The sequence below is a fragment of the Caloenas nicobarica genome, chromosome 2 (genome assembly GCF_036013445.1).
Source record: "Caloenas nicobarica isolate bCalNic1 chromosome 2, bCalNic1.hap1, whole genome shotgun sequence".
In the NCBI taxonomy this organism is placed as follows: domain Eukaryota; kingdom Metazoa; phylum Chordata; class Aves; order Columbiformes; family Columbidae; genus Caloenas; species Caloenas nicobarica.
Genome location: NC_088246.1, coordinates 162,210,245 through 162,224,300, shown reverse-complemented (window position 1 = coordinate 162,224,300; position 14,056 = coordinate 162,210,245). Strand labels below are relative to the sequence as shown.

General features: G+C 41.4%; 1 protein-coding gene across 2 annotated transcripts in view; it reads left to right on the top strand.

Moving 5' to 3' along the window:
* Positions 1-14,056, top strand: part of TSNARE1 (t-SNARE domain containing 1) — a 512,375-nt gene that overhangs the window by 310,615 nt on the left and 187,704 nt on the right. For both annotated transcript variants that reach the window (XM_065629755.1, XM_065629754.1), the window contains exon 10: positions 4,881-4,953. In XM_065629755.1, the coding sequence (XP_065485827.1) occupies positions 4,881-4,953 (73 nt within the window). The remainder of the gene's footprint in view (positions 1-4,880; positions 4,954-14,056) is intronic.

Here is a 14,056-nt window from a genome sequence, read left to right as displayed (position 1 = left end):
AGGGCTTTGGTTTTGATTTGTTTGTTTGTTTGTTTTGTTGTTTTGTTTTCCGAAGATAACAAGCACTAGGGTTTTGTCTTGCTTCATTTTGTTTTGTTTTGGAGTGCTTCCACATAAAGAAATACACACATGGATGTTATGTTACATCTTTCAGAATCTCCTTCAGGTTTATTTTATAGCTCTTCTGGCTGCTTGTTGCAGAGTAGATGCTGGGGCAGAATGGGACCTTACTAGTAGAATTCAGTGTCTCCTGAACATTGAGTCAGCAATTAATTTAGATGCTAATTTGTAGTCCTTTAAAAAAAATGTATGGATGGCTTCTCAGTACACATGAAAGCACATTTGTTAAATAGGACAGACCACTGATCTTTCTGAACCCATTTTTTAATACAAACCTAAGGCAAACACTCTTAGAAATAAGTGTGACTCTGCCCTTCAGGACCTGAGCTGACATTGATAAAGGATGCTGGGATGTGGCTAAACATGAGATAAAAAATATTGACAGCACATGCTTGTTGTGTGTCCTTTTGAGGAGAGCATGTTTTCCCTCTCTGGTTTATTTAACACCGTTCTCATGGCTGGAATACAGAATTGTCCTTAGAATATCATTATGGTCAGGGATACATTAGAAGTTTTCAGTGTGGATAAATCTTCACCCCTCTAAGTGTGAGAGTGGAAGCGGGAGGAGTTTTACTTATTTGCTCTCTTGGCAAATACCTCGGTAACGTTCATCCCATGGTCAAGTGGGCTGCTGGGATTTACGATGAGGTTGTTCTCATCTTGGTAACCATATCTGGGTTTTACAACTAGACTTGCTCCCAGATTAATTTTAAATTGTGGAAATTATGTCTCATTAAAGTAAAAAATGGGAAAAGGAAATTTCTAGTTTATCTGCAAAATCATATTTACAACCGCTTCTGTGCCAAAGTTGGAATTTCACAATTTTTTTTCCAAATTCATAGTACTTTGCAGTGATATTATTCAGGTTAAATGACTCAAATAGTCCTGCCATTTTAACCTAGTACTTTCTGTTAACATATTTCCAAACTAACATCCCTTGTGAGAGTTAATCCTCCAGATCTTCAGAGTCCCAAACTCTTTCATTTCTCTGGTTTTCGCATCTCCATGACTTGTTTATTGGCACTTCTCTGCTTTTTATGGTCATCTTTAGTTTACTGCTATTTCTTTTTGCCATCTCTGATTTTACTGTTGACTAGTCTTAAATCCTTTCTGTTCCAGCTTGGATGACATTAAATCCTGTCTACTAAGCCATATGAAAGATTTCTCCTCTGGAAAAAAAAAAAAAAAAGAAAAAAAAAGAAATAAAGGGTTTAGATGAAACTATTTAAATGTTTCCCTCTTGCTCCCAAATGTAGGGATGGAATTGTTGCCAAACAAGAAAGGCTGGTGTTGGTTTAAACCCAAGAAGCCCCAGCCTAGTTAGCTGGCAGGGAGACAGCATTTTTGGAAGGGCAGCTAGCTGTGGTACTCCTGTTTTCTGCGGAATCAAAGGGATTTATGAGGAGCTGTATTTCACTCTGAATTCCACATAATATGTGCAAACGTGGGAGACCAAAGGCAATGTGATTTTGCTAACGAACTCTGATGTCTGGCAAGTTCACAGGTACTTCATGATAGAGCTAGCTTGGCAAGAAGGAACAGGAACATAGCTCCTAGGAATATTCCATTATGGAAGGTCTTTATTTCTGGCTATTTTTCTTCTATTTTTTTTTTCTTTTTGTTTCGCTTACATATATCAGGGACTTTGAAACTTCATGTTGCCAGGTTAAATTATTCAACAGATTCCTTGCTTCAGGTCAGATTGCTTTGTGCTCTGTGCTTTACAACTCACCCCTGTTTGTTTTCCTTAAATCCAGTAGTTGCATTTTTTCCTTCCTAACAACTCAGTGGCTGGCTTTAACTAATGCATATTTGCTAAACAATGATTTTAAGTGTTGTTACAGTGTTATGAGAAGAATATATGTGTACTCTGCAGCAGCAGATGGCTGTTTCAGCCCAAGTATGTGGATATAAATGGCAAATCTGAAACAGTACTGTTTATATACAGTGTTGAATTTCCTTTCTCATTCTTCCCTTTTTTTTGTCATAATATCTGCGGATTGGGAGGTAGACAGCCCAATTCCTTGTAGTTAAATTACCTGCAGAGGACCCTATGATAAGTTAATATATCTGGTCTTTTAATATATCTGGTCTTTCTTAGACCAAATTGCCCACTTGTTTTATTCCAATAGAACTGCAATGAAGGGTGAGGGGATGTGTGTAATTCAATATATTGCAATAACCTCTAACTAAACAAATGTATGTGCAAAACCATGTTCATGAGTTTTAAGCTGCATTCATGTAAAGCACTGTAAGACAATCAAAACAAAATAAAATAACCCGAAGAATAGAAAGAATTTTCTTTATGTTTCAAGTAAGAGAAACCAAAGGCCGATGTCAGTGGCAATTTAGGCAAGAGAGACAAATAAGCATTCTCAGGTTTTTTAGTATTATTATTTGTTTAATTTTTCCTTACTCATCTTTTACTAACCAGCTGAATGAGAGCAGAACAACACATTAAAGTTATTTCTAAATTCTTCAAATTTTGTTGAACTTTAGCTTTCTCCTTTCCAAGATTTTTACAAAAGGAAATTAAAAACTCTCCCACCCCAAAAAACCACAACTAATTTCTCCTCATTTCCTGGCAATGATTTACTACCACAGTGAGTGTTCAAATGCAATCTCAAGTTACTGAAACTTCATTGATTTTTACAGAAAAATTCTGCAGTATTTACAAGTTATGAATAATACCATACATAATTAAAGCTTCATTATGCTTGACAAGTGAGTGAATGAAGTGCATTTTGTAATGAATTACCCAGTCTTTGGTTGGGGGCTTTGTTTCTTTTTGGTTTATTATGATTTCTCACAGCTTTTTAAACCTTTTGTTTTTCCTGCCTCTTCAGTTATTCAACAATTTGGTACATTCTAGAATTCACAATGGGACTCCCAGGCTTCAGTGTGAATTAACGTGATTCTATTGCATTATATCATTAAATGTTATGCCACTTATATTCTCATAACAAACTTCAGTAGAAGGGTGTAGATTCATTATCCACCATTTTCTAAATTTGCCAGTAAGGATGCTGAGGTCTTTAAGAAGCAATTGGACCTTTTTGCATGATGGACAAGAGTTGCAGGACCCAAGCAGATAAATTAATTACTGTGCAATTAGCCTCAGGAGAAGCAGATTCTTAGGAAGTTATTTCAACACTGCAGAAAGCATCTAGTGCTGGGTTCCCCAGTTCAAGGGGTACATGACACACTGTTGGTCAGACAGTCTGTGGAGTCTCCATCCATGGAGATACACAAAACCAAGTGGACAAGGCCCTGAGCAACCCTCTTTAACTGACTGCTTTGAGCAGGGGTCTTGGACTAAATGATTTCCAGAGGTTCCTGTCAATGTTTCTGTGATTCTGGGATTTGTACCGCTTAACAAAATACATCCTGTTTGAGTGTCTTTTTTATTGCTCTGCTAATGTTGCCTTACTGGTAGTGCGTTCAGCAGTATCTATGTTATTATGCCTATTATTGCTAGATTAATTCTTTTTATAAGAGGCAACGTCACATGAAGTCAACATATGCTCACATTTGCTCTTGTGTATGGTAAGTGTTCGGAAATGAGGGAAGCAAAACTCGCTGGGAATTTGCTGTGTTTTAACTAGGAAAATTTCAGTGCTGAATCTATTACATATATATACACAATTGAAAATGTATAAATGAAACCATTCATCAAATAGGTCTTTCCTTATTGCCTTACCAATGAGATTTCAGATTCAGTGGGTTTTTGTCAAGCAGATCGAGGCAGGTGATTGTCTCCTCTGTTCCTCTCTGACGAGACCCCATCTGGAGTCATGTGTCCAGCTCTGGGGCTCCCAACATAAGAAGGACATGGACCTGTTGAAGAGGGTCCAGAGGAGGCCATGAAGGTGGTCAGAGGGCTGGACAACCTCCTCTGTGAGGACAGGCTGAGAGAGTTGGGGTTGTTCAACCTGGAGAAGAGAAGGCTCCAGGGACACCATGTATCAGCCTTCCAGTAGCTAAAGCGGACCTACAAGAAAGCTGGAGATAGACTTCTTACCAGGACATGTAGTGACAGGACAAGGGGAGATGGCTTTAAACTGAAAGAGGGTAGATTTAGATTAGACATAAGGAAGAAATTCTTCCCCACGAGGGTGGTGAGGGACTGAGCCTAGAGAAGCTGTGGATGCCTCATCTCTGGAAGTGTTCAAGGTCAGGTTGGACGGGACATTGAGCAACATGGTCTGGTGGAAGGTGTCGCTGCCCATGGCAGTGGGGTTGGGACTAGATGATCTTTAAGGTCCCTTCCAACCCAAACTATTCTATGATTCTCTGATGTCTCCATCAGTTTTACAAATAGTATTTTGTCAGTTGGATGCTATGCTGAAAGATCGCCTTTTTCTATGTAAGAATCTGTACTCTGGGATGAATAGCCTATGTCAAAAATAACTTTTGTAGAAAGAAAAGGTTTTGCTGCTGTTATTATTTTTTTCTTTCTCTTAGTCCTCCACAATTCTGAAAAGCAACCATTTAATATGATTATTCTACTTGTTTCTTATAGAAAGTGTGAGTCAACCGGCTGACTTAGATCCAGCAAACCATGTCATTGTTTAAGGGGATTTTTGATTTACTATGGGGGCATTATAACCTTTTCTTTTAATTCTACACAGGCGAGGTTTTCTGTGAGTTGTTTTGGTTTGTTTTGTTTTTTTTTCTTTGCAAAGCTTGTCTGTGTCACATGCCTTTTGTGCTTGCATAACGTTCATTCATCATTAATGTTAGACTTTCTCTCTTTTCAGAGTGACATGTTGGACGTGAACCAGATCATTAAAGACCTGGCCTCCATGGTGCATGAACAAGGAGACACAATAGGTAGGTATTGCTCTTAAATTATGGGCTTTATTACCCTCCTGCACCACTCCAGTGTGATGTTGTGTGTTCTCTCATGAGCAGCTGTTTGTTGATGCTGTGATTATTTTTCCTGTGCTTTGGGCATTTTGTACATCCAGTGATATTTTGATCTGACAAGCTGCCCGGTACAATAGGGTTCTGATGTTAGGGATAGTTAGCTGGTATATTTGGCATAAAATAGAATTCTCTGTGAGATTAATCCATTTCCGCTTGACTGTAAAAAGGAAGCTGGAGAATATATAACATTAACTGGAAAGGGATCTAATTCTTCCTTTCTACCTGGAACTGTCATTAAAAAACAATAGTAGTAGCAATTATTGTTATGATTATTTATGGTGGTCGAGAAAATTAAGCAGATTGCTTCTCTTAAATGGAATTTTCTTTCCACATTGCAGGGTGTGTCTGATTAAATTTACAGTAGCCAAACACCATGATATGTCCACATGCATAGCATGAAGCTTCGTAAATTAGTTGACCTCCTCTTGCTCTCCAGCTACCAGTGGCTGGAAGCATTATGGCGAAAACTTGGGAAAATAGATGAATAACCCCTGGTTTTACCTTTAAGAGCAGCCCGTCACTGACAGCCACCACTTTTTGTGAAGAAAGTGACAAGAAACAGTAGATCTGCCCCTTTAAAATATCTTCTGACTCTTGTCTTTGGCATTGCTATCTTCTGATGCAGCTGAGAACAATCAGACTTTGTTTTTAATCCATCTCTCATTTTGTATATGTATGATAACACAATGCAGTGCTTCAGAAGCAGCTGTCTACTTCCAAATTTGAGAGCTAACCATCCTGAAGCCACATTGAGGGACTTAAACTCCAGAGAAACAAGATTTGTGGAGATATTTCTAACCTGGAGTTCTCACTGGAGCTCCTGGGAGTTGGATCAAGTCCTAAGGCAGCCATGTGTAGGTCATAAAAGAAGAAACTCTTCTCTGCTGTTTATTAATCTCCCTGGATTTCTCTGCTAAGCTCACACCTTTGCAAGTTTCCGTTAGCATAAGATACCTCGTTTCACACTGAAATGAGCTACCTGCATCCCATGCAGAAACACCACTCGGGTTCACGGGTGCAGAAAAAAAAAAAACAAGATGATATCTAAACACAAAATTTATTTATTTATTTATACTAGTTTGGAAGGTAATTTTTGTACATGGATACTTTTGGAGCCCAGTTCGTCTCCTGAAAGCACATCACATGGTGATGCCTTGAGGGACATGACAGCATACATCAGCTAGCTTCAAGATCCTTGTAACTCCGTTTCTTAAGGCAATATTTATTATTTTAAGATATCGCTCATACATAGAAGTGACTCCAGCATTAACTTCCCTGTGAGAAACTGTTAGACTAAGTAGGACAGTTTGTCTTTGAGCCAGCATAATGTTTTGTTGCTTTTATATCTGACGCATGCTTTCATCTTCCTGTTTCACTGCAGATTTTTAATAGTTTCTTTAGGAGTATTTTTTCAGCCTGGCAGCCAGTCAAGGTACCTTCCTGACCAATTGCAGAAAGATGCCACTGTTTATCTTTTGACATTCATATATTACACAGAAGTAAGTGAGATTAAGAATCAGGAGGCACAGGGATTTGAAACCCCCACAGTGAAAATTCAAAAGCGATGTTGATAAGAGAGAGTTCTCTTGGCATTTGCTTTGTTGGGGTTTTTTTTAATGCATTCCTCTTACATGCATGAAATGAAAGTGCAGTGTGTGCTTATTTAGAAAACACAGAGAAAATACGTAAGTGGGGAATGTGAGATGTGCCATTCAACAAAATGCTCCCAGGGCTGTAGAGCAAACCACTGTCCAGTTCACCTCAGCTGGGGGGAATTAATAGGAGGAGCTTGTCTGGTCTCTGTGTGGCACAGACAGAATAACCCATACTTCTTACAAAAACCTAAAAGTATTTTTTTTCTGGTGTATGGACCAGTTCCTTAATGAATACGCACATAACACTGTCTATGGTAGAGAGCAATTTCTGTCATGCAATGAGGAAATATGCAAAATATTTCTGAGGGGCCTAGAGCATCTTTCTTATGAGGAGAGATTGAGAGAGCTGGGGCTGTTCAGCCTGGAGAAGAGAAGCTGAGAGGGGATCTCATCAATGTTTATCAATATCTCCAGGGTGGGTGTCAAGAGGATGGACCAGACTCTTTTCAGTGGTGCCCAACAATATGATGAGGGGCAACGGGCACAGACTGAAGCACAGGAGGTTCCATCTGAACATGAGGAGAAACTTCTTTCCTCTGAGGTGCCAGAGCCCTGGAACAGGCTGCCCAGAGAGGTTGTGGAGTCTCCTTCTCCGGAGACATTCAAACCCACCTGGACACATTCCTGTGTGATCTGCTCAGGTGAACCTGCTTTAGCAGGTGGGTTGGACTGGATGATCTCCAGAGGTCCCTTCCAACCCCAACCACTCTGGGATTCTGTGTGATTCTTTCAGCCAGTGGGGTTTACTGTGTAAAGATGGTCTGGACAAAGAGGCAAAGGAATGGTAAATTAATTCCTGTGTCTCTACTGCTTTAATCTTAAAACAGATGTCATCTTGGGATTTCTTCCCATTTTAGGGAGCTGGGGAGGTTACAGATACACTGGCAGAAGGTTGGTTCCAAAACTTTCCAAAAGAGAAAGAAATGGGACTCTTTTAAAGGTGTAAAATGGTTTCAGAACAATGTGGGTCTTTCCTTCTGGCTTTGAGAAGTGTGATGGAGCTGCAAACAATGATGTAAAGGGTGAAAGTTGAATTAGAGCCCTTTAGACCAGGAATGTAGATCTTGCATGTTGAGGTTACATACACAAGTAGGTTGGAAAAACAGCTCTTCTAAAACAAAAACAGAACAGCATTTTCTTTTGCCATGGGGAAGAAAAAGCAAAAGCAGTAACTGTATTATTCAGGTCACCTTTATTTTCTGTTCCAAGACAAACAGAAACCTACAGACGTGGATAAATATGCACTTGTCTTCATCAGATACTAACACAAATACTGGCAGCTGTGTTGTCGACACTTTCTTCAGAGGAACTGGGGATTTAAGGATTCCATTCTCCCTAACACCAGCTATAAAACTGATTTCATGGAACTATGTCTATTTATCCCAGTACAGCCAACGAAAGAACAAGCTTGAACATGTAAAATAGCGATGTTCAGTATGAAACACGGGAAGCGTTTCAAGCTGTTGAGGCACTTGTAGTTCGGTTGAATGTCCATCTGTGAGCATGGAAAGGAGTGTCTGTTGCTTTAGCAATCACCCACAACATAATTTACTTCTCACAGTGCCAAGTCCTTGATACTTGCCTTGGAAGCTTTGGCTAAAGAACCCTTCTGCTACCATGAAAGTAAAGTTTAGCAGTGGAGGTGGCCCTCTTCTAGCAACCTTAAGATCTTGGCATTGGTACATCAAATCCCCAAAGTTGCCATCAGTGCACTCCCGAACCTCCTGGATTATTTGTACCCTGCTGTGTTGCCCCCACAGCGGATATTGGGTTAGTAGAAGTCACCCATGAGGACCAGAGCCTGCAAATATGAGGCTGTTTGTATCTGTCCATAGAGGACCTCATCCACTTTGTCATCTTTTTCATCCTAACCCATAAACTCTCCATCAGCTCCTTATCTATCCCCAGGCAGAGCCCCATGCACTCCAGCTGCTCTCTTACATAAAGGGCAACTCTTTCTCATCATCTTCCTATTCTTCCTAAAGAGCCTGTATCCTTCCAATACAACACTCCAGTCATGGGAGCCATCCTACCACGTCTCCGTGATCTCAACAAAGTCATAGCCCTGCAACTTCACACAGATCTCAAACTCTTCGTGTTTATTCCCCATACTGTGTGCATACTTTAGAGAGGCAACCCAACATGTTGAGTTCCTGGAGAGGGTTTGGAGTGCTTGTCCACATGGTTGCCTTGTAGGCACCTTGCTGCCTACATGAAACTTCTGTAGGTGACCCTGCCCAGGCCCAATTGCGATGACTTCGTGAACCTGCCACACCACTCCATGCCCGTTTTTCAGCAGTTCTGTCCATTGCTCCCTCACAGGAGGGTTGGTCACCCTGTCCTGCCCCCATCATTCCTAGTTTAAAGCCCTCCATATGAGGTCAGCCATCCTATTGATGAAAATAATTTTGCCCTGCCTAGTGAAGCAGATCCCATCTCTCCCAAGCAGAGGCTGATCTGCAGACAGAGTCTTGTGGTTATAGAACCCAAAACCATATTGTCAGCACCAATTCCACAGCCAATTATTGATTTCTCCTCCTCGCACCCTCCTCCTCACACTCTTTCCCCTCACCAGCACCCCATAGGGATGAAACTGCATAGGGATGCTTTTGCTAAGAACTCCTGTAAAATTCTGTGAAAAGACTCCGTTGATTCAAAGGTAACCTAGGCCACTAGCTTGTTTTGGCTTCAAGGGCTTTGACTCACTGATACAGTAATCACAGAACATAACTACATAACTACATAGTGTCTGTCAGGCTAGAGCCCATAGACCTGCCAAGATAAATATAAACATGGCAGCTGGTGCTTTCCCTCAGTCTCAGAAGAACTTCATGTCAATATATTCAGTCCCCGAGCAGTGCTGGTGTTCACTGACATATCGCATTGTCACTTATTTTCTAATGATAATAATAATAAACCTCCTTCAAAGTAAAATCCATTTGTGTGAATGCAAATGTGTTGCTTATTTTAGAAGACTTTGAATGTGGGGAGTTTTTTGGTGTGTTTTTCTTTTTAGGTTTGGGGTTTTCTTTTCCTGTGAAATCAGCGCAGCTTTGTTGCCTGTTTTATCCTTGTTGCCTTTCTGCCCTGAAGAATGGTTTAACATGTAGACACTGTCAACAGTCACCCTTCCACACATGTCCTCCTCCAGTCTGGCTGCCTGAACACCACAGCCAAGAGTCTGTTCTCAGAGGCGATAAGGGAAACCGAGCTGAGAAATCATTCAACTGGATCCTTAACTAAACTCTCCTGAGTTATGTGTCTCGGTTGGAACATCTGCAGAAAATGAACACATCTTGAGAATAGTCCCTGAATACCTGAATGTAACAGCTTTAAAATCTACGTTCAGTTGAATGTGGTCTGCAAAGTCTCTCATTTGGTTAAGTTTCCTAAGTGATCTCGGAGGAGGCTGTTATATGAATGAGTGCGTTTATGTTCTTATTCGTTCCTGATGAAGTGGGAAATCTTCTCTTCGTTCTCTTGCTTTCAGCCACTTGTTGAGACATGGAGTTATGTGTCAGTACAGAGCAGGAGGGATACGCTGGGGTATTTCTGCATAAGTAAGGATCTATTCCACTTCCCAAGAAACCTCCAATTTCTTTGTGCATTTTAGGTATACATCCTATCATCAGTTTGCTCTTCTGTTATCTAAGTCTAATTAAGCTTTATTGTAAACCACCCCAGCTGCTGGAATTGCATAGTGTTACTACCATTTAATTGCCTTGTACGCAACAACTTTAAGACCACGGTGTTTTGTATACCACTGGCTTGCTCTCCCTGTTTATCTGGACTGCAGCAGTGGTGGCCTCTACTGTCACTTTTTACACATCTTTGGCTTTAGAAAGCCCTGAAGAGTCTGTAAAGTGCTCAGTTTTGTGCTAGGCACAGGTTTATGGCTGCTGCTAGAGCTGAAATGTTGGAGTCAGATGTGGGCTACCATGATGAGGTTCTACAAGGCCAAGTGCTGGGTCCAGCAGCTGGGTCACACCAACCCCAGGCAGCGCTACAGGCTGGGGAAGAGTGGCTGGAAAGGGCCTGGGGGAAAAGGACCTGGGGGTGTTGGTGACAGCGGCTGAACACGAGCCAGTGTGTGCCCAGGTGGCCAAGAGGCCACCAGCATCCTGGCTGGTGTCAGGAATAGTGTGGCCAGCAGTGCCAGGGCAGTGACCGTCCCCCTGTGCTGGGCCTGGGGAGGCCAAACCTCGAATCCTGGGGTCAGTTTTGGGCCCCTGATGCCAAGAAAGGCCTTGAGGTGCTGGAGCGAGTTGAGAGAAGGGAACGGAGCTGGGGAAGGGGCTGGAGCACAAGTGTGATGGGAGCGGCTGAGGGAGCTGGGGGTTCAGCTGGAGAACAGGAGCTGAGGGGAGACCTTCTGATCTCTGACCTGCCTGAAAGGAGCCTGGAGCATGGAGGGGGTTGGTCTGTCTCTGGTAGGTTGAGAGGAAATGGGCTCAAGTTGCATGAGGGGAGGTTTAGATTGGATATCAGGAAAAATTTCTTCACAAGAAAGGGCTGTCAGGCATTGGAACAGGCTGCCCAGGGTGGTGGTGGAATCACCATGATGGGGTTTAAAAGACACGTAGATGAGGTTCCTAGGGACATGGTTTGATGCCAATTGGACCAAACCATGTGGACTCAATGGTCTTGAGGGTCTCTTCCAACCAAAATGGTTCTATGATTCTACGTTCTCTGACCAACTCATCTTCCTTAAGATAATAGGCAGCAGAAAAAAATATGCATGAGCTTTTGTGCCTCATTTCTGTTTCTGCTTTCTATGAGTGAGTTTTTGTGTCTCCTCTTGTTGTATGTGGACTTTCACATTTAGCTCTAGCGCTGACAGTGCTGGTAAGACAGCTCATGCTGGTTTATAAGGGAAAGAATAATGGGTGACTATACACTTGCAAATTTACTAATGCCTAAAGATTTGTCTGCTGTTCTGTGTTTGACCCTCTTAATGTGATTGGGCTGGTATACTTGCAGCTAATGAGCCAGCTAATTTTGTACAAGAAAAAAGGCTCTTCCTTTTATGAGTTTATTGCCACCAGTAGGATTCTTCTCACACCTATTTATCTGAAGTGATTTTTGGGCAGTCGGAACTGCTGTGCTCTCAATTTCTAGTAATGCTGCAATTGAGCAGTAAATGTCATAAAGGCACAAGCAGCCCAGGTGGTTGTTTTATTCCTGCTGGGAGGTTTTATACGCTGCCACAGACTATGTTTGAGAGGCCATGGCATGAGTAGGTTAAGAAAATCAAATGAGCCATGTAAAGCAAAAGAGGTCAAGCAAGTTGTAAATATCAGTGACTTTGCTTTGTAGGTAAAATATATGATCTTTCCAAGACAGCAAGCAGAAATAAAGTATGTTTATTTCTATGAATCAGCACCCCCATCATCCTCATTTATTCCTGTGACAATCTCAGATTGACACTTCTTTCATCAGTTGACTGAGCTACAGGACTCGATAGCTTATGCCATCAGCTGCGTGATGGAAGGTGAGTGTTGTGTTAATTGTAGAAAAAAGTGGACTTCTGAAAAATGCTGCAGGCAAGTGAAATTAAGGTGTTTATCCAAACTGTGTCAATTCCTCAGCTGGATTTGGAAAAACAAATGTAATTATCTTGATCTTTCTTTTTTGTCATTTTTAAAGAAACATATCCTATTACGGTTTGAAATAATATTTTATTTAACTTGGACAGAGAAGAGAAGCTGAGAGGGGATCTCATTGATGTTTATCAATATCTCAAGGATGGATGTCAACAGGATGGACCAGACTCTGTTTAGTGGTGCCCAACAATATGATGAGGGGCAACGGGCACAGACTGAAGCACAGGAGGTTCCATCTGAACATGAGGAGAAACTTCTTTTCTTTGAGGTGCCAGAGCCCTGGAACAGGCTGCCCAGAGAGGTTGTGGAGTCTCCTTCTCTGGAGACATTCAAACCCACCTGGACACATTCCTGTGCGATCTGCTCTGGTGACCCTGCTTTAGCAGGTGGGTTGGACTGGATGATCTCCAGAGGTCCCTTCCAACCCCAACCATTCTGTGATTCTGTGATGTCTTGTAGCATTAAAAAAAGGTGTTAAGTTTACATCACAAGGAAACAGCAGTAGCATGCTACACATGAGTATCTGGAATTTCCCAAAGCAAGCTAAATTGAGTGCCGTTTTGCTCTTTACTTTCAGGGATTATTTTGGAGAAAGAAGAAAATCTGATGTGGCCAAACACACAAAAAATGTCCTGTTGAAATACATTTTTCATCAGAAAAATAATGAAAAAAGAAGTGAATTGGGATTATTGCTGTGATATGATATCATCCCATGTGCAAATTTTATGGGATTAAAAATAGAGCCTTGGGTTACCCAAAGCCATATGGAGCATCATATGGGAACTGTGGATAACTCAGGTAGATAGATGAAAATGTGCACCAGGCAATGAGAGCAGAGGCCATACTATGCACCTTCAGGAAACTCTTCATATGGTAAATACCAATAATTTGAGTCCACTTCTCTGTAAGAAAGAACAGTAAATTGCTGTGCATCCACTAAAGTGGTAATATTTCTGCACTCTGCCATTTAGCACAGAGCAGATGATACAAGGTACCTTCTTCCCCAGTTGGATGTACTATTTTCCAATAGATATACGTAGGACAACGTTTGAATTTTAAATCCTTGGTAGATGTATCCTGGCAGGCATGGTATACCTCTGGCAGGGTGATACCATTTCTCAACACATACATATGTAGCAGATACTTGACATTTCCAAGATGCATTTCAAGGACAGTATAAATCACTCGGGAGCTGAAGTGTTGTAAATTTATTCTGGTGTTCGGCCATTGCCTTGTAGCTGCTTTTATTCATACAGACTAAGGCTTTGGGCTGTTGGCTGAAGAAAATCAGCAGGAAGAGCTGGTTATGACATTCTAGGGTAGTTTAAACAGTCTTTCCATGCCTGCCTGGAAAATTAGTGTGAGCAGTCGTTCAGTGCCTCAATCTTTACCTCCGAGGGTTGTGGTGGAAGAATTAGAGCTCTGCTAAAATCAAATAGAAATCTAGGTGTTATCTGCCTTTTGTTGGAAGCAATAACCATGGCTCTTGATGACTCATGGAGCTGCAAATTGTATTTCACTGCACCCATCTAAGCCAATGTGACTCATTTAGCCTTAGTTCAGCATATAGAAAAGGCTTATTTTATAAATCCTCTTGTATGCGGAATTTTATAACATTATGTTTACAGTGAAGTTTGCAAATGACCAACCCTAAGACAGTTTAAACTTCACAAGAACTGCCATAGTTTTTTTCTTCCCCAGAACATCCATAGTTGTGCCTATAGAGAGCCCGAGGGTCTTTTGTCTGGG